This window comes from Podarcis gaigeae (genome assembly GCF_964106915.1).
Source record: "Podarcis gaigeae genome assembly, chromosome: 13".
Lineage (NCBI taxonomy): Eukaryota > Metazoa > Chordata > Lepidosauria > Squamata > Lacertidae > Podarcis > Podarcis gaigeae.
Window position 1 is genome coordinate 37,075,918 of NC_139689.1, and position 19,402 is coordinate 37,095,319.

Below are 19,402 nucleotides of genomic sequence, written 5' to 3' on the forward strand. Positions count from 1 at the left end.
ACATGAACTGAATTAGTGCAACAGCACCATGTGTTATTTAGATGGTTGGATTTATTGTTACACACTCCCAAATTCCTCAAGCGATGAGAATGCCCACACGTTTCAGAAGGATATTGTAGCAGTGAAGAAGATTCAAAAGATGCCTTTTACACCTCTTAACAGTTACTCCTCCTGGGTTGTACCAAAGGATGCGTCCTTAAGAAATATATATACTTAATGGCAAATCTGTTGAACAGATTTTAATTGCCAAATACCGGAAACGACATCCATATTCTTGAGAAATGGTCGCCTAAAGCTTAGCATGCCATGCTTATGAGCAAATTAACAACACGTAGGAAGCCTATGGAAGGAGAACCTCAATGCAGTTTGTCAGCTTCAGAAACAATGTTCAATATTTATTTAGCCCTGGAACAAAAGGAAGCCCAATTAAAATATTGGGTCTGGAGTTTTAGAGCTGGTGTAATTCAATTTTCTGTTCTATTCTTATCTTTTCATTATACTTACTGATGGCGAATGGGTTGTCATTTTGTCTGCTTTGCACCATATTTATGGGTTTTACAGATAAGTTAGTTAGGGCGCCTAGGTTTGCTTTCATTTGAACGAGAGGGAGACTGGAGACATAGGCTGCTGCAGTTCCGAGGAAGGAGAGCAAAATCCAAAGGCTGTTGAACTGCCTTATCGAAAGCCCTATCAGACTCTAACCATCAAGGCAGAAGTGAAGGTTGAGGAGCAACAAGGGTGGTTGCCCAGGAAAGTATGAAGACAAGTAAATGTTTCTTGACGTCCTTTTTTATTTCAATCTTTACAGAGAGAGGCTACAGAATCCAGCCTCTTGGATAATTGCCTCTGGTCTATTTTGGGGGGAATCATGCAACGTGTTTTAGGTTTTTTCACTCTGCTAACTATACGTTGGAATAATAAATGAATAATAAAATTTTATTTATTTCCCGCCCTCCCCAGCTCAAGGCCGGGCCCAGAGCGGCTAACAGCAGTAAAATAATACAGCATTCTAAAATCAGTTCATTATAAAGTCAGTTCAGATCAAATTTATGGCAACCATTGGGCTAGAGTTCTGTGAGGATTACCAAAGGAGGGGGTCAGGCTGTGCCCTGGCCAAAGGCCTGGTGGAACAGCTCTGTCTTGCAGGCCCTGCGGAAAGATGTCAAGTCCCGCAGGGCCCTAGTCTCTTGTGACAGAGCGTTCCACCAGATCGGGGCCACGGCTGAAAAAGCCCTGGCTCTGGTTGAGGCCAGCCTAACCTCCCTGTGGCCTGGGACCTCCAAGATGTTTTTGTTTGAAAACCGTAAGGTCCTCCGTGGGACATACCAGGAGAGGTGGAATCCATAATCTGCTCTGGATCAATATTGAGTAGAATTTCAGTGGCAATTACTTCCTGACTCCAAACACAGTAATTGATCAGCTCCTGTACACGTACGAAAGCCTTTCCTGCAACCCCCTCAAAATACAAACTTACGTGGGGCACCTCAGAGAACACCAATAGTTGTCCTCGATGCTGCAGAAGAGAACAAAACATACAGGAGGCATTGCAAGAAGGGGGAAATCCTTCATAAATTTAAATTGAGCTCCATGAGGCTCTTAGCTTCAATAACTGTTCACGATTTACAGCTGTCATTAGGAATATTCTGTTTTCCTACTTGGTTTTGCTAACAGCCAGTGGGTGTTTATGTGCAGGGCGAAAGTCAGTGAGAGAGCGTATAGACTGGCATAGGCTGGTTTTTTGTTTTGTTTTTTTGAAATAATTTTTTATTTGATTTTCAAGAGTATAAACTGAATCTCCTGGCTTTCTCCCCCATCCCTTCCTTAGGCCCTATTAATCCTATTTTCAACTGCATATCATTACTTCTCAATTTTTTAAAAACCTTTCTAAGTTATCCATACATACTGTTACATTACAAATGAATTTAAAATCCTGCCAGTGTTTTAACCCGCTTGCAATAATCTCGTCTATGCATTATAAACTTTTCCCTTTCTTTCTAAAGATCTTGTCTTCTTTGTTCCTGAGCTTGCCAGTTAATTTTGCCATTTCGGCATAGTCCATCAACTTGGTAGGCCATCCATCTCTGGTCAGGGTTATCTCTTCTTTCCACCTCTGGGCTAATAACATCCGTGCATCTGTTGCCGCAAACATAAACAGTTTCTTTTCTGGTTCTTTGGAATCTCGGTACCCGGAAAAGCAGCGTAGACTAGATCAGGATATTTGAAGGTCATATGTATGGGGGCAGAGATCCATTTCTACCCTTTCAAAAACAATCGTTTTCTCTTCTCCCGGCAGCTAGAAGTCACGTGGATAGTAGACCTCCAGAGGCCAAGACTCACCTCTACTTCAAGGTTTCCAAGATACAGGTACATGAGCTTTCCCTTTGCAATTGGTGCTGATGTTGGGCATAAAGTTAGACCGTTTAAAGGTAAAGGGACCCCTGACCATTAGGTCCAGTCGTGGCCGACTCTGGGGTTGTGGTGCTCATCTCGCTTTATTGGCCGAGGGAGCCGGCGTATGGCTTCCGGGTCATGTGGCCAGCATGACTAAGCCACTTCTGGCAAACCAGAGCAGCACACGGAAACACTGTTTACCTTCACGCCAGAGCAGTACCTATTTATCTACTTGCACTTTGATGTGCTTTCGAACTGCTAGGTTGGCAGGAGCAGGGACCGAGCAACGGGAGCTCACCCCGTGGCGGGGATTCGAACCGCCGACCTTCTGATCGGCAAGTCCTAGGCTCTGTGGCTTAACCCACAGTGCCACCCGTGTCCCTCTTACCGTTTAGGTGCAAGCAAATGCAACTAAAAAACCTGATCCTTTCAAAAGGCAGGGCACAGAGCTTGCGCTTTGCCCATCACTTTTCTGCTTCTGATCAAACCCTACGCAGCTTTTCATGCCATCTGGTTCCAAACATCCCTTTGGCCTTGAACTGGTCTTTGACCATAAATTATTATTATTATTATTATTATTATTATTATTATTATTATTATTATTATTATCTCTTTGGTCTCCCAAAGCACATGTCTAAAATCCTGCAGGTGCAATCTGGAGTGGGGAATCAGCAGGTTGAGAATGGTTAACTTCTGTTCTCCATGCTTCCCCCACCCCCCAGCCTTTTTTAAACTGAAAAATGAGGTGGAACATTTAGGGAGAATAGGATGTGCTTATTTTTAAAAAATATTCAGGGCCCCTCCAGACTCCAGCTTTTATCTGGGAACAATCTATGGAGTTAGGCTGTTTTGCAGTTGCATATGTAATAAAACTACACTAAGTTTATGGGTGTTTTTAAAAGTATGGGCGGAATTGTTTCGTTGCATATTTAAATCATGTGTAATTGGTTTTTATATGTACTGTATTTTTCTGCGTATAAGACAATTTTTTTATTATTAAAAAAAGTTTAAAAATGGTGGTTGTGTTATCCACGGATAGTGCAGTGGGGGTAGCCGATTGGTGGCAGTGTGAGCAGGAGATTGTCTGTGGTGATTGGGCGGGTGATTGGTGGTTGTGTCAAGGCCTGCTGGCGATTGGCTGCTGCTATGGCAATTGGACAGGCGGTTGGCAGCTTCTGGCGATGATTGGTGGCTTCGGCAAAGCATGCGATTGACAGTGGTGGTCAGACGTGTGAGCGATTGGCCACAATCCCCCCCAAAAAAGTTTACAACTCTGGGCAATCTCCCCCCATTTCCTTAATTTGGGGTCCCAAAAATAGGGGTCATCTTATACATGGAGGGGGGTGTTATACACGAAAAAATACAGTAATTGGTTTTACATTTGTAAACCGCTTAGAAGCTCATTTTGGCAAGGAAGCGGTATACAAATCAATAACACATAACATAATACACGTGACTAAGCACAGAAGCAAAAGAACCAGGATAATAAACAAGAAATCCAAAGGGTGGAATAGAAACACAAATGACCTGGTTCCAGGAAAAACGTGAGTTCTAAAGGGAACATCTGAAACACATTGCATTCAGCTATTTGATAAGCAAAGTTCCTTTGAAAAAAAGGAGACAAGTAGGTGAGGTGTTTTAGCATACCATCTGAATTGTTTTGCAGTTTGTTTTTGTTTTTTAAAAGTACAGTGGTGCCTTGGTTCTCAAACACTTTGGTACTCAAACAGCTTGGAACCCAAACACTGCAAAGTGTTCCAGTTTGTGAACTGTTTTTGGAAGCCAAACGTGCTCCATTTTGAGTGTTACACTTCCGATTTGAGTGCCATGCTTCCATTTTGAGTGTTATGCGAGCTCTGTCTGTTTTTGCTATTTATTTTGCGTTTTTGTTTTCGCGGCTCTTTTTGTGTGTTACTGTGTGGAACCTAGTTCAGCTACTGATTGATTGACTGTGTGACTGCGGCACATTGTTTATTGCTTTCATGTTATGGCTCGTTAGATAGTAAAAACCATGTTAAATTGCTGTTTTAGGAGTTGTTTTCAAAAGTCTGGAAGGGATTAATCCATTTTGCTTTCTCTGGGAAAGCGCACCTTGGTTTTGGAACGCTTTGGTTTTGGAATGGACTTCCGGAACGAGTTAAGTTTGAGAGCCAAGGTACCACTGTATTGTACTGTGGCTTCTAAAGAGTTAACAAAGAAGCTGTAGAGCGTATTAGTTAGACCTTTCTTCTATTAGCAAATCTAATCAAGTCTCCATACTCTCTTTTCTTCAGAAGCTAACACTCCCCAAGATTGTGGAGCCAGATAATACGGAGACGCAAAATGCACCTGTGGCAGTAGAAGTGAGGGTAAATGTCACCATATCTTGAAGGGCACTCCCCTTAGTTCAGGCCCAAGCAGGAGGTAGGGCTAAGAGCAAGACAGTAGCTGCAGGAGAAAATCATGTGCTATGCTCAGCTCTTGCATAAAACTATTTGTTGTTCAGCTCCTCGGAGCTGCTCATCATTGAACGAGAGAACATTTCGTGGTACCAGGCGTAAAGTCAGCGAGAAAAGTTAAGGGGCAGAAAAACTGAAAATTCAAGGATGGAATGAAGAAGAGAAGAAGAGTTTGGATTTGATATCCCACTTTATCATGACCCGAAGGAGTCTCAAAGAGACTAACATTCTCCTTTCCCTTCCTCCCCCACAACAAACACTCTGTGAGGTGAGTGGGGCTGAGAGACTTCAGAGAAGTGCCCAAGGTCACCCAGCAGCTGCATGTGGAGGAGCAGGGAATCAAACCCAGTTCACCAGATTACGAGTCTACCACTCTTAACCACTACACCACACTGGCTCTCACACTGGAATGAGAGAAAAAATGGAATGGTTCGAGGCTCCTGAGGGAGTTCATAGAATCATAGAATCATAGAGTTGGAAGAGACCACAAGGGCCATTGAGTCCAACCCCCTGCCAAGCAGGAAACACCATCAGAGCACTCCTGACATATGGTTGTCAAGCCTCTGCTTAAAGACCTCCAAAGAAGAAGACTCCACCACACTCCTTGGCAGCAAATTCCACTGTCGAACAGCTCTTACTGTCAGGAAGTTCTTCCTAATGTTTAGGTGAAATCTTCTTTCTTGTAGTTTGGATCCATTGCTCCGTGTCCGCTTCTCTGGAGCAGCAGAAAACAACCTTTCTCCCTCCTCTATGTGATATCCTTTTATATATTTGAACATGGCTATCATATCACCCCTTAACCCCCTCTTCTCCAGGCTAAACATGCCCAGCTCCCTTAGCCGTTCCTCATAAGGCATCGTTTCCAGGCCTTTGATCATTTTGGTTGCCCTCCTCTGGACACGTTCCAGTTTGTCAGTGTCCTTCTTGAACTGTGGTGCCCAGAACTGGACACAGTACTCCAGGTGAGGTCTGACCAGAGCAGAATACAGTGGCACTACTACTTCCCTTGATCCAGATGCTATACTCCTATTGATGCAGCCCAGAATTGCATTGGCTTTTTTAGCTGCCGCGTCACACTGTTAGCTCATGTCAAGTTTGTGGTCAACCAAGGCTCCTAGATCCTTTTCACATGTCTGCTCTCAAGCCAGGTGTCACCCATCTTGTATTTGTGCCTCTCATTTTTTTTGCCCAAGTGCAATACTTTACATTTACATTTACACTAAGTTGAAACTTAGTGGCCATGCAGCGAACTCCTGGAAAAGGTTTAAACATGACATCACCATTGACATGCAAGGTACAGGAATGGATGAAAAGAAGATCCTCAAAAGGTAACCATGTTTTTGCCTGTAGCAGGGCATGAGGCAGCAGACATTTTCTGGCTGTGCAATCAAGGCAGAAGGAAGAGGAATTTTTTATCAGGAGGTGTGCAGAAATTGGATGAGTATCGCATGCCCAAGAGAGCAATGAGATTTATGAAAGATTTAAGTTTTCCCTCAGATAGAAGGGGAATCGATACAGACTTTAATAAATGATTCAGAAATGCAACTGTGGGACCCTAACGGCTTCATTAATTAGAGATCAGATAGTGTTGAGGGTTGGAGACTGTGAACTTTTTGTTTAAAAACTCCTGCAAGACTGTGATCTGACTCGTGAAAGGGCAGTCCAGGCTCCGAGGCTAGAATGCAAGTATTAAAGCAAAACCTTTCTAAGTCTTTGCGTTGGTACGATTTCTGAGGACAGAAGCCACAGGAATCCCAGATATAGCAGGAGCAGGTTTTCATGTGTGTTTTCATACACACATACCTGAATTAATACCTCGTCAAGAGAAGTGCATACAGTGGTACCTCGGGTTACATACGCTTCAGGTTACAGACTCTGCTAACCCAGAAATAGTGCTTCAGGTTAAGAACTTTGCTTCAGGATGAGAACAGAATTCGTGCTCCGGCGGCGTGGCAGCAGCAGGAGGCCCCATTAGCTGAAGTGGTGCTTCAGGTTAAGAACAGTTTCAGGTTAAGTACGGACCTCCGGAACGAATTACCGTATTTTTTGCTCTGTAACACGCACCCGACCATAACACGCACATAGTTTTTAGAGGAGGAAAATCCGTAGGCATGCCACCCGTAGGCATTCTCTCCATAACACGCACAGACATTTCCCCTTACTTTCTAGGAGGAAAAAAGTGAGTGTTATGGTGCAAAAAATACGGTAAGTACTTAACCTGAGGTACCACTGTACAGTATGCAAGCAGCTGGAGACACAATCACTGCCCTGCAATATGGAAGTGTTGCGACACTTGCGAAAAATAAAACCGCTTTGCAAAAAAAAGTATGTTACCAACCAAGGCAAGCTCAGAAGAAAATTCAAGGGTTAGCTGATATCTCCCCACAAGGCAAAGCAGAGGAATTTTTCCACATGAGGAATGGACCCTTCCCTTTTAAACAAGTGGAATTGTGGCAGAATAAAAGTTGGACACGGGATTACAGGTCAATGTCATCACTGGTACAACCTTTCAAAGTCTTCTTTTTTTAAAAAAACTGGTAGAAAGCAAAATCTGAGATTGAGGGCTTATGCTGGGGAAGAAATGATGCACAGAGGTGTCTGTGAATTACAGAACAGGTTCCAAGTTTGAATGGAGGTCATCCTAGTTCAATAGTGTGTGGGAACACAGAACCTTTCCTAGGACGCAAAACTTGTTAAATATTCTAGTTAAAAGACTGCACATCATAAGGCAAACCAAAGATATTCACATTGTAACTCGATGTCTTTGAAGGGACAGGCAAGGTGGAAAGTGTATACAGTGGTACCTCGGTTTTCAAACATAATCCGTTCCAGAAGACCGTTCGAATTCCGAAATGTTCGAAAACCGAAAACTCAATATGGAAAACTCTATATGGAAGCCGCGTGACATGTTTGACTTCTGAAAAGTGTTCAAAATCTGAAGAATTTACTTCTGGGTTTATGGCATTCAAGTTCAGAAACATTCATCTACAGAGACGTTCAAAAACCAAGGTAAAAAGGTAAAGGTAAAGGTACCCCTGCCCGTACGGGCCAGTCTTGACAGACTCTGGGGTTGTGCGCCCATCTCACTTAAGAGGCCAGGGGCCAGCGCTGTCCGGAGACACTTCCGGGTCACGTGGCCAGCGTGACAAAGCTGCATCTGGCGAGCCAGAGCCGCACACGGCAACGCCGTTTACCTTCCCGCTGGTAAGCGGTCCCTATTTATCTACTTGCACCCAGAGGTGCTTTCGAACTGCTAGGTTGGCAGGCGCTGGGACCGAGCAGCGGGAGCGCACCCCGCCGCAGGGATTCGAACCGCCGACCTTTCGATCGGCAAGTCCTAGGCGCTGAGGCTTTAACCCACAGCGCCACCTGCGTCCCAGAGCCAAAGAAACTAGTGGTATATGCACCTTGCAGAAGTTCCTTCGGCCCTCAAGAAAAGACTAGGAGAACTCAAACTTCTGGAGATTGTTGAAAATGTCGAAGAACCCATGGAACAGGTTCATTTTTCAATACTCATAAAGAAGAAACATGCAGGACGTCGCTCACATTGTGCCTGGATCCACTGAAAGAAGTTCAATTTTAGGGTCATGACATGGCCAAAATATTTTTCAAATTTAGATGCCTCTCCAGGATTCTGGCGAATACCATTAGACTAGAGGGGCTCATGAATTTTCAGTACACTTATTATTGCTTCCACGGATAGCCATTTGATATTAAATCTGCCTCCAATCGAAAACACAGTGGAAATTGTGAAGCGTTTGCTGAAAAAGGCCTCGGATACAAAAACAGATCCTTACTTGGCATAGCTGGATTACAAGGGTGGAAATGGGAAAATTCCCTGCTGAGCTCTTATTTATTAGAACACTCAGGACCAAACTGCTATGGCTGGAACACCTTAACTCTGACTCAGCTTGAAGTGTTCAGTAAAAAAAGGAAAATGAAAAGGGTAAAGGGACCCCTGAGCATTAGGTCCAGTCGTGACCGACTCTGGGGTTGCGGCACTCATCTCGCTTTATTGGCCGAGGGAGCCAGCGTACAGCTTCCGGGTCATGTGGCCAGCATGACTAAGCCGCTTCTGGCGAACCAGAGCAGCGCACGGAAACGCCGTTTACCTTCCCGCCAGAGCGGTACCTATTTATCTACTTGCACTTTGACATGCCTTCGAACTGCTAGGTTGGCAAGAGCAGGGACCCCGTCGCGGGGATTCGAACCGCCGACCTTCTAATTGGCAAGTCCTAGGCTCTGTGGTTTAACCCACAGCGCCACCCACGTCTCTCTATGCAACATTATGGCACAAATTCATGAGCAGCGAAATCCCTCTACAACCCCATGGTACCCCATGAACCCAGAGGGTTGTTGTCAAGCCAAGAAGTAGCCCCCAGATCATGCGACATGCAGACTTCCGTTGGAGAAATATTGCGACGTAACCAATGGCATCTCCTTCAGATACCAGAAAGAGAGGAAGGAGAGAAGAAAGGAGGAGTAACACAACAGCGAATGGAAGCAGGAGGAAAACACTGTAGTCATACCTCAGGGGGGTGGGGAAATGAAGCATCTTCAGAAATGAGTCTGAGAAGGTACACTCAAAACCAGAAGGCCCCAGAGAGACACATTGTTTTTAAAAAGGGGGATGTAAGGATAAATGGGGTACCCCCCATATCTAGTTTAGGAGGTTAGGTCGGAGGCAGGGTGAGAAGGCAGGGTGAGAAGCCAAGGGGGGAAATGGCTAAAGGAGAGAAGACCTCTTTACGTAGTTCTTTAATTAAACTACTACTACTACTACTTCAAGGGATACGGGTGGCGCTGTGGGTTAAACCACAGAGCCTAGGACCTGCCGATCAGAAGGTCAGCGGTTTGAATCCCCGCAATGGGGTGAGCTCCCGTTGCTTGGTTCCTGCACCTGCCAACCTAGCAGTTCAAAAGCACGTCAAAGTGCAAGTAGATAAATAGGTACCATTCCGGTGGGAAGGTAAACGGTGTTTCTGTGCGCTGCTCTGGTTCGCCAGAATCGGCTTAGTCCTGCTGGCCACATGACCCGGAAGCTGTACACCAGCTCCCTCGGCCAGTAAAGCAAGATGAGCACCACAACCCCAGAGTCGGCCACGACTGGACCTAATGGTCAGGGGTCCCTTTACCTTTACTTCTTCTTCAAGCCCTCTAACCTGCTACTCATTAAACAGAGAACATTGCAGCGGAAATTGTAATTAAAAATGTGAAATTAGAAAAGAATAAACCTCCCACCTTTAGATGTTTTCCCTTTTCAGTTTTACAAAGCGTTTCCCCTAACATTAATTCAACCACTAACCAAAGTTACCAGGGAGGCGAGAAAGGAATTTCTCATTCTTAGGGGCAACCAAATGTCATCATTCTCCCCGATCTAGAAAAGGAACACTTCTTATCAGCCAGTTAATGTTTTCTTAGTTGTGACTACAAGATATTTCTGGCAGTGCTAGCCAAAATACCAGATGTCATTGTGCAACGTAAGATTTGGATTTGTCACTCGACCCCCAAATATTTTTAATATATCTACAATTGTACCTTGGTTTTAGAACAGCTTAGTTCTCGAACGTTTTGGCTCCCAAACACCGCAAACTTGGAAGTGAGTGTTCCAGTTTGCGAACTGTTTTTGAAACACGAACGTCCAACGAAGCTTCCGCAGCTTCCGATTGACTGCAAGAGTTTTAACAGTGGGTTCGGTTCGTAAGTGGCTGTGGAGGCCAGTTCTGGATCCACACGTCCTTCCACAGTGGGGACATAGGTTTCCGGGTGGGAGTTGATCACAGTGTGGATTTGCCAAGTGTGCCTTCCTCTTAGCACGTTTCTCCCTTGCGTCCTGAGTTCGAGCATCTTCAAAGCTCATTACACCTTTGGTAAAGGCTGTTCTCCAATTGGAGCGCTCGCAGGCCAGTGTTTCCCAGTTGTCAGTGTTTATACTACATTTTTAAAGATTTGCCTTGCGAGAGTCTTTGAACCTCTTTTGTTGACCACCAGCATTACAATTTCAATTTTTAAGTTCGGAATAGAGTAGTTGCTTTAGAAGACGATAATCAGGCATCCATACCACCTGAGGGCCTAAGTTCATCTTGTCCATTCATTTCAGTAGGTTCACTCTGAGTTAGTTAGTTAGTTAGTCGGATACAACCCCCTAACTTTTAATAAAAGGTTGTCAAGTCTCCCAAATAAGGGAATGTTTCTCATTTATAATCATTGCAGCAGCATCACCCACCCAAATATATCATTTACCAAATTCAACACCAACAAAAACGTATGGGCACAGCTAGTATTCTCTTTTTAAGAAAAGGAAGCAATGTCAATGTCGCCGCATTAGCATTTAGTCTGGTACATACATATTTTAAAATTAAAAGTTGCTGGGGAAATGGGATCAAAACCATGACACCATGATGGAGAAGTGGCAGACAAAATTGATGGAATATGCAGAAATGTCAAGTTTAACCAGCAGAATAAGAGATCAGGAAGAAGAGTGGGAAATATTTGCAAAATATCTGAAGATTCATTGCAAACAAATTAAAAATGCTAGTAGGATTAGAGTGAATTCAGCACTATATAATTAAGCTGGGAGAAAAAACTAATATGGAGTAATTAGAATATGCAGCAGCAGAGGATAATTAGAATGAACCATGGAAGGAGGGGAGGGAAGTTTATGAATAAATATATTGTCTATTCTTTTTGATGAATGCAAATGTGGAAATTTGTAGAAGTGACATTATATTAAAACAACAACAATGACATTACACTACAGATTGTTCTCTTTTTTCCCAATTAAAATTGATTTCTTCCCTTCCATGAAACTGCCATTTCCCCTGCAGTAGGAATATGCAGGCACCTAGAGACCCCGTATATATTTTCTTCCTGCAGTGCCCACCACAGTCCCAACAGGAGAGAAAATAACCAGCAAAAATTCCGCAATTCACCGTTTTAGAAAACAGTCACATTCTGCTTTACTTTTTGTCACGCACATAGGCATGGGAAAAGGGGCCAGGGAGGTGGGTTGTGGGATTTTTTTGCTTTTTTGGCCAAATGTAAAATTTAAAAAAAATTACATCCTTGGGGAATGGGGACATGAGTATGTATAAAAATGTTATTTTAAAAAAAACGTGGGAGGGGGAATTGGAGAGAGGGTTGAGAGCTCCTGTTTATTATAGGATAAACAAAACTTTTTTAAAAAAAAACTAGAAACTCACAGTTTCTGTCTCTCACTCTCTCTTTCCATAGGACGCCCAAAAGAAAATTGGGCTGATTGAACGGGAAAACAAGACCCTGTCGACACGCCTAGCTCATATATATCGCGGCACAGGCTTGGTAGACTGCTGGAACCCGTACCAAAAAAAGAGGTGGGCAGTTGTGAGTCTTTAATGCCTCTACGCTATCCTTCCGGGGGTGCCAGTTTGGCACCACAGCCGTGGTTGCTCGGGGCTGTGGGTGCCATGCAGTGTGCATGGCCCTGGGGCTGAAATTGGTGGGTGCCCGGCCCCTTCATGGAATAAAGGTAAAGGGACCCCTGACCATTAGGTCCAGTCGTGGCTGACTCTGGGGTTGTGGTGCTCATCTCGCTTTATTGGCCGAGGGAGCCGGTGTACAACTTCCGGGTCATGTGGCCAGCATGACTAAGCTGCTTCTGGCAAACCAGAGCAGCGCACGGAAACGCCGTTTACCTTCCCACCAGAGCTGTACCTATTTATCTACTTGCACTTTTGACTGGCTTTCAAACTGCTAGGTTGGCAGGAGCAGAGACCGAGCAACGGGAGCTCACCCCGTCACGGGGATTCGAACCGCCAACCTTCTGATCAGCAAGTCTTGGCTCTGTGGTTTAACCCACAGCGCCACCCGCATCCCTATCTTCATGGAATAGGATGTCCCTATTTTCCCCATAGAAATGTTGAAGGGTCTGTCATACTGGTCAGGAGGGCAGAGGGTGGCAGCTGACTGAGTTCCAGCAAGAACATTGGCCTATAGAGCACACAGAGCCTGACTTTCCTGATGTGTTGAGGGACCAGGACCCTCCATAGGAGGTGAATCACCAAAGGTCACCTGCTGGAGACCCTGGTTGGAGTCCTCCCTGCATCAAAGGCTGCCTCCTCATTGTTATCTATTTAATACATGATTGTAAAAGGGGTGTCTCAGAACCAGCTGCTTTTCATGACAGTAAGCTGTTCATTCGTACAGTATAGAATAGGAAAGCTTAATCTCTAGTGAGTCGCCTGTCTCTCCCCAATGGCTCCATTTTGAGGCTGATGAAATAAAAAGGGGAATAACGTTTGCATTGTAATTTTTATCGGGGGGGGGGGGAGAGAAATAATAACTATAAAAATAACAGAACAAACAACAATCAGCTGCCAGTTGGCGCAAAGAAAGAGTCCCTTTAAAAAAATTAGAGGGTTTTTGTATTAAAATATTTTCTTTTGTTACAAAAGAAACAAATAAACGGGGGGGAATATTTAGGGCTTTAACGCCAAGCCAGGTACATCTTTCCCTTTTGCTTAAAACTTAAATCTTCTTACGAGTCCTGGAGATCTCGGAAGCTTGCTCACAATTCTGTGACATTTTAATTGCCCTGCTATGGATTTTGGATCCCTCCTCCTAATTTATTCCCAGGGTGGGGAGGGCAAAGGAATACATCCAAGAATAAACTTTCTACTTTCATTGCATTTTTATAGCAGTAACGTGACAAGAGCTCTTTGGATGGCTCATGACCAGACAAGAGGAGTGATGTTCTCAACAGATGCTCATCCGCATCGCATCTTCCTGCTCTCTTTTCCATTTAATATAAGACACACATTTTTGGGTGGGGACAGTCGCGTCCTAATGAGGTGGATTTTAATATGAGATGGCTGAAAAAAGATGCTCTCCATAGTGGGACAGCTGTCCCAGGATTCCCCACGTGGTCACAAGGGATCTAGAGATACACCTCTGGGTCATTTCTGTTTCCAGCAGGAGGGCAGAACCCAATAAAAGGGAGGCGGGTGGTGCTGTGGTCTAAACCACTGAGCCTCTTGGGCTTGCCAATCGGAAGCTCAGTGGTTCAAATCCCTGCGATGGAGTGAGCTCCCATTGCTCCGTCCCAGCTCCTGCCAACCTGGCAGTTTGAAAGCACGCCAGTGCAAGTAGATAAATAGTACCACTGCGGCAGTAAGGTAAATGGTGTTTATATGCGCTCTGGTATCCGTAAGGGTGTTCTGTTGTGCCAGAAACAGTTTAGTCATGCTGGCCACAAGACCCGGAAGCTGTCTGTGGACAAACGTCGACTCCCTTGGCCTGAAAGTAAGATAAGCGCCACAATCCCAAAGTCGCCTTTGACTGGACTTAACCGTCCAGGAGTCCTTTACCCAATAAAATAGTATTTGCAGGGAGTCAAAGATGCTGCAGAGTAGATTTTGAGGCAGGAACTCTCCAGCCAGAAACCAGCATCTCCATGAGCAACTTGTCTTAGAATCAGAGAATTGTAGAGTTGGAAGGGACCTTAAACATGATGGGCTCTTTCCAATGTTCCACCAGCAGAACTCTACTCACACAGTGAGACCCTTCCTCTCCTTCTCCATTCACCCCCAGATCTGCTCTGGAAGGTTTCTCGAACCCTTCAAAACTGATTTTGAGGGTGCAGAGTGAAGACGCTGTAGGGGATTGGAGGGGAATATTTTATTCTTTGTGCAGAAGTCTCGTGCTAGCAGAATAGGAACATCTGGTGCCACCAATAATAATCCGCAGCGTACAGTATGTCTCTTAGTCTCTTTTACTACTACTACTACTACTACTACTACTAATAATAATAATAATAATAATATATTTATACCCGTCCATCTGGGTATGGGAGCCAGTGTGGTGTAGTGGTTAAGAGCGGTAGTCTCGTAATCCTGGGTAACCGGGTTCGCGTCTCCGCTCCTCCACATGCAGCTGCTGGGTGACCTTGGGCCAGTCACACTTCCTTGAAGTCTCTCAGCCCCACTCACCTCACAGAGTGTTTGTTGTGGGGGAGGAAGGGAAAGGAGAATGTTAGCCGCTTTGAGACTCCTTAAAGGGAGTGAAAGACGGGATATCAAATCCAAACTCTTCTTCTTCTTCTTCACTCTGGGCAGCTCCGAACAGAGTATTAAAAACATAATAAAACATCAAACATTAAGAACTTCCCTAAACAGGGCTGCCTTCAGATAGTTGTTTACTTCCTAGACATCTGATGGGGGGGTGTTCCACAGGGCAGGTGCCACCACCGAGAAGGTCCTCTGCCTGGGTCCCTGTAACCTCACTTCTTGCAGGGAGGGAACCGCCAGAAGGCCCTCAGAGCTGGACCTCAGTGTCCGGGCTGAACGATGGAGGTGGAGACGCTCCTTCAGATATACTGGGCCGAGGCCGTTTAGGGCTTTAAAGGCCAGAAATTACACTTTGGTGCTGAAACCAACCGCCTTTCCCCACTTTTCCAGGGCATCCCCTGGGAATGTGGAGTGTTTCTCCACACCCTAGCCTTAACCTGTTTGGGTTTTGCAGTTCACAGCGGCAGAAGCAGAACATAGAACTTGTGAGGATTACCGTGGAGAATCAGGGAATCCTTAAGAGGATCCGAGAGAGAAAGCCAACCTATGACCGGAAGCAGTCAGAGATTGACTGGGAGGCAAGTGCACCATTCCCCATATAAATAGAAAATGCAGCCAAACCTCCATTTCCTTAGTTGTAAACGTTCAAGTCTTTAAGGTTCAGCTTGATATGAGGCCAACTTGGCTGTACTTTGAAGAGGTGGGCAAGGTATAATAGTTGTGAAGAAGACAAGTGCAGCTACATGTGAAAAGTTCAAATGTGAGCTTGTGTCCAGCACCAGAACGAGAGAGTAGAAAATGTGTGTGGATTGTAATGAAATATACCATGTTAAGGCAGCAGTCCTATGCAGACGGACTTGAAAGTAAGTCCTACTGAAATCAGTAGGCTGTGTGCACATTCCAGTTGTTTTGCAAAGCTGCAGACACACAGCATTCGCCAGAATCCCCATCTATCCTGGAGTTTCTTGAGAAATACTGTGTTTTGATGCCTTTCTCCCCAAACCAATTTCAATACAATCCAATTTCAAGATGTTGTTGTTGTTGTTTAGTTGTTTAGTCGTGTCTGACTCTTCGTGACCCCATGGACCAGAGTATGCCAGGCACCCCTATCCTCCACTGCCTCCCGCAGCTTGGTCAAACTCATGCTGGTAGCTTTGAGAACACTGTCCAACCATCTCGTTCTCTGTCTTCCCCTTCTCCTTGTGCCCTCCATCTTTCCCAACATCAGGGTCTTTTCCAGGGTGTCTTCTCTTCACATGAGGTGGCCAAAGTATTGGAGCCTCAGCTTCATGATCTGTCCTTCCAGTGAGCACTCAGGGCTGATTTCCTTCAGAATGGATAGGTTTGATCTTCTTGCAGTCCATGGGACTCTCAAGAGTCTCCTCCAGCATCAGAATTCAAAAGCATCCATTCTTTGGCGATCAGCCTTCTTTATGGTCCAGCTCTCACTTCCATACATCACTACTGGGAAAACTGAGGAGGAGGCTTAGAAGTCAGAGAAATGGTGCAGGCAGAAGGGGTTAATCCCCTTTGCCTCAACACTGTGACTTATATCCAGATTCTCTCTCTGTGTGAGAGAGAGATCTCCTTTGAAGCATAGAAAGAACCCTTTGCCTAGGCCAGTGTTTCTCAACCTTGGGGCTCCAGCTGTTTTGGGGACTACAACTCCCATCGTCCCTGATGGCCCATCCATGGCCCTGCTAGCTATGAATGATGGAAGTTGTAGTCCAAAAACAGCTGAAGGCCCAAGGTTGGGAAACCCTGGCCTCGAGGGCGAGCCTAGAACTTTGATGCATTCCTTGCTTTTATCAGTGGCTGCTTAATATCTACATTTTTAAGAAAATGTAGCAGCTCAGTCAATTTTGCGACCCTCCCCGCCAGCAGTTATAGAATGTGGTAACCGGTTATGATCATCTTGGAGCTGGGGAACAGGGTGGGAGCAGCGAGGCGCATTCCCCGAAGCTCATGCGTGGGAAACGACTGTTCCAACCTTGTTATTAGCAAGAAGGGAGAGGGTGCGGGGTTTGTGTCGCTCACCGTCACGTTTTCGCGTCCTCTGCCTCCTCCCTGGTCTCATTATTCTGCAAAGCCGCCTTCCCCGATATCTTTTGTCGGTGGAATTAAAATCTCTCCCGAAAAGTCGAGCGGCGTCTCCTCGATGTCAACAAGCCTCCCACAGGCAGAGGAGAAGGCAGATGGCACAGCTGCAACCTTTTGTCTTAGCACAAAAGTTTCTGCCCCTTTGTTCCTCTTCTGAAACTGGGGACTAGGCGATGGTGCTTTGCCATCACAGATCAAGAGAAGGGAGTTTTGCTCTCATTCGCCTGTACCCTAAACACTTTCCTTCATTGCACATACCCCAACTCCCCCCCCCCATTGTGCACTCGTTGTGTGCATGTTACAGGTGACCAGTGCTGCTTTCGATACTGTTTACGCCTGCAAATGTTCCAGGGCAGGCATACGCATTCGTTTCCAATCTGCGCACGTCCTGGAACTTCCTGACGAAATCCTGTTGGATTTTATACTTCCACATCATAGCTCTCAACTTTTCCCTTTTCTTGAAAGGAATCCTATTCAAAATAAGGGAATTTCCCTTTTAAAAAAAGAAAATGTTGACAGCTATGCCTCCACTGCCACAGAGGCATTGTGCCTCTGCGTAGAATGCACTACAGCAATTTAGCCTCGAGGTCAGGAAGATCCAACAGCATTGGTTAAATAGCATCACAATGAAATAATACGCAGTTGAAAATGTTGACAATAGGACCTGGGGGGGGGGAGTCTCAAGATTCAGAGAAATCTCTTTATATGGATACATATTTGGTATTGTTATGAATTTATATTTGTAAAATCAAATAAAAACAATTTCAAACAAACAAAATAGCATCACTGACTAGTTTGTGACCTTGGTTGTCTTCACCCCTGCAGAATTCAAGGAAATATCTGAGGACCAGCACTCGTTTTCTAATCTCAAACCACGAGTAAGTATGGAGCACAGTCCAGACCATGTTATTGGTGGGGTGGGTGGATGTACACACATAAACACACACACAGCTACAGCAGAATAAATCTACCACAAATGCACTACTGTGTTAACATGTTGCAGAATGCACCAGACAGCAGACTGGAGGGGCCCTTACTTAACTTGCTCCAGGGTTAAACCCTGGACAACAGCTCAGAGTATGACTTAAGGCTATGGTCCCTTTAAATCTCCACCCTCTGGAGGCTATTTCATGTATTACCAGACTAACCTCTGAGTCAGCATTGTACTAAGAGCTCAGCGCCCATGCAGATCAAAACCTGGCCTTATAACGAGCATGAACTTGACGTTCATGTAAGTGTAACACTGTCATATTTACGATGTTTTTGAATTATCTTTCGTGGCTTTTTGTACGTACAATGCAATGACAGCATGACGTGTGTCATTTAGCAATATATCTCAACTGCCTTGAAGAAGACATACGAAATGAAGACCATACCCAGGCGTCTCATCGACAGGAGTCCTTCGTGTACACTGTCTTTATCTGGACGATTTACTCCATAGTTGAACTATTGAACTCTTGTTCTCAGTTATCCTGAATAGCAATTTGCAAGAATATATATATATATATATATTTGCTTTCGTAGATTTTCACGGGTACAGGAATGCAGGTTTTGGTGTCCTCGGGTGTCTTCCCGTGTAAAAGTTGGGGTGTCTAGGCGACGTTTCGACGAGGTCTCACTCGTCATCTTCAGGCTGGTGCTTTCGGCTTCTTGTTACTGGAACAGAGCGGGATCTCAATGTTTGAGTTCCTATAAATACTGTAGAGGGGGTGTGGTGTCTAGCCTCCAATGTTCTGGGCAGAGAGGAAGTTCCCAGGCTAGCACACTAGCCTCGTCGAAACGTCGCCTAGACACCCCAACTTTTACACGGGAAGACACCCGAGGACACCAAAACCTATATATATATATATATATATATATATATATATTCAAGTTCTTTGTGACTGTACATAAATACCTTGTGTGGATATTATTTTGAGTCATAAAACCAATTGCATTGGGACATTCAGTGCATATTATACTTTCATCGTATACAGAGCTGTGTTCGCTTTGTTTTGATTAGATTCTATTCTCTCTGTTCCTTCGTTGTTGGAGCCAGGGTTAAACCCTGGCACAAGAAATAGGCTCTGGAGCTGAGCCCTGGCAGGGTGACTTGTGGCCCCGCGTAAGCACAACAAAGCATTAAAGGGCCCACCTTTCTCTGATGAAACAGCTACGCTTCCCTGTCTAATATTTCCCCTTCTGATTTGTTGCAGGAAACTAGGCGCTGTGAGGAATAGCAAACCGTTTGGGCCTGTTCGAAGTTCAACAGCTAGTTGATGGCACCGCCAACAACTGGCTGGTTTCTTTGTTAGGGTTTCAGAATTAAACATGATGCGCGGAAAGAACGTCTCTTCCTTGCTTCCCTTATGCCAAGTTTGCCAGCGCCAAGGCACACACCTTCTCAGGGTTCTGTTCAAAATTCATGAAAAAGAATATTGGAGCCACGTC

The 19,402-nt window shown here is 45.0% G+C and overlaps 1 protein-coding gene across 4 annotated transcripts in view; it reads left to right on the plus strand.

The window, feature by feature from the left end:
- Positions 1-19,299, plus strand: part of LOC310830129 (ras-related protein Rab-18-like) — a 42,059-nt gene extending 22,760 nt beyond the window's left edge. The window contains exons 8-13 of one of the 4 annotated variants that reach the window (XM_083709765.1): positions 2,294-2,364; positions 4,665-4,739; positions 12,063-12,181; positions 15,327-15,450; positions 17,798-17,850; positions 19,168-19,299. In XM_083709765.1, the coding sequence (XP_083565891.1) occupies positions 2,294-2,364; positions 4,665-4,739; positions 12,063-12,181; positions 15,327-15,450; positions 17,798-17,850; positions 19,168-19,231 (506 nt within the window). In that variant the 3' untranslated portion in view covers positions 19,232-19,299. Of the gene's footprint in view, positions 1-2,293; positions 2,365-4,664; positions 4,740-12,062; positions 12,182-15,326; positions 15,451-17,797; positions 17,851-18,299; positions 18,337-19,167 lie in introns of those variants that run through there. The other 3 variants (XM_083709766.1, XM_083709767.1, XM_083709768.1) reach the window with 3 other exon arrangements.
- Positions 19,300-19,402: the final 103 nt, after the last annotated feature.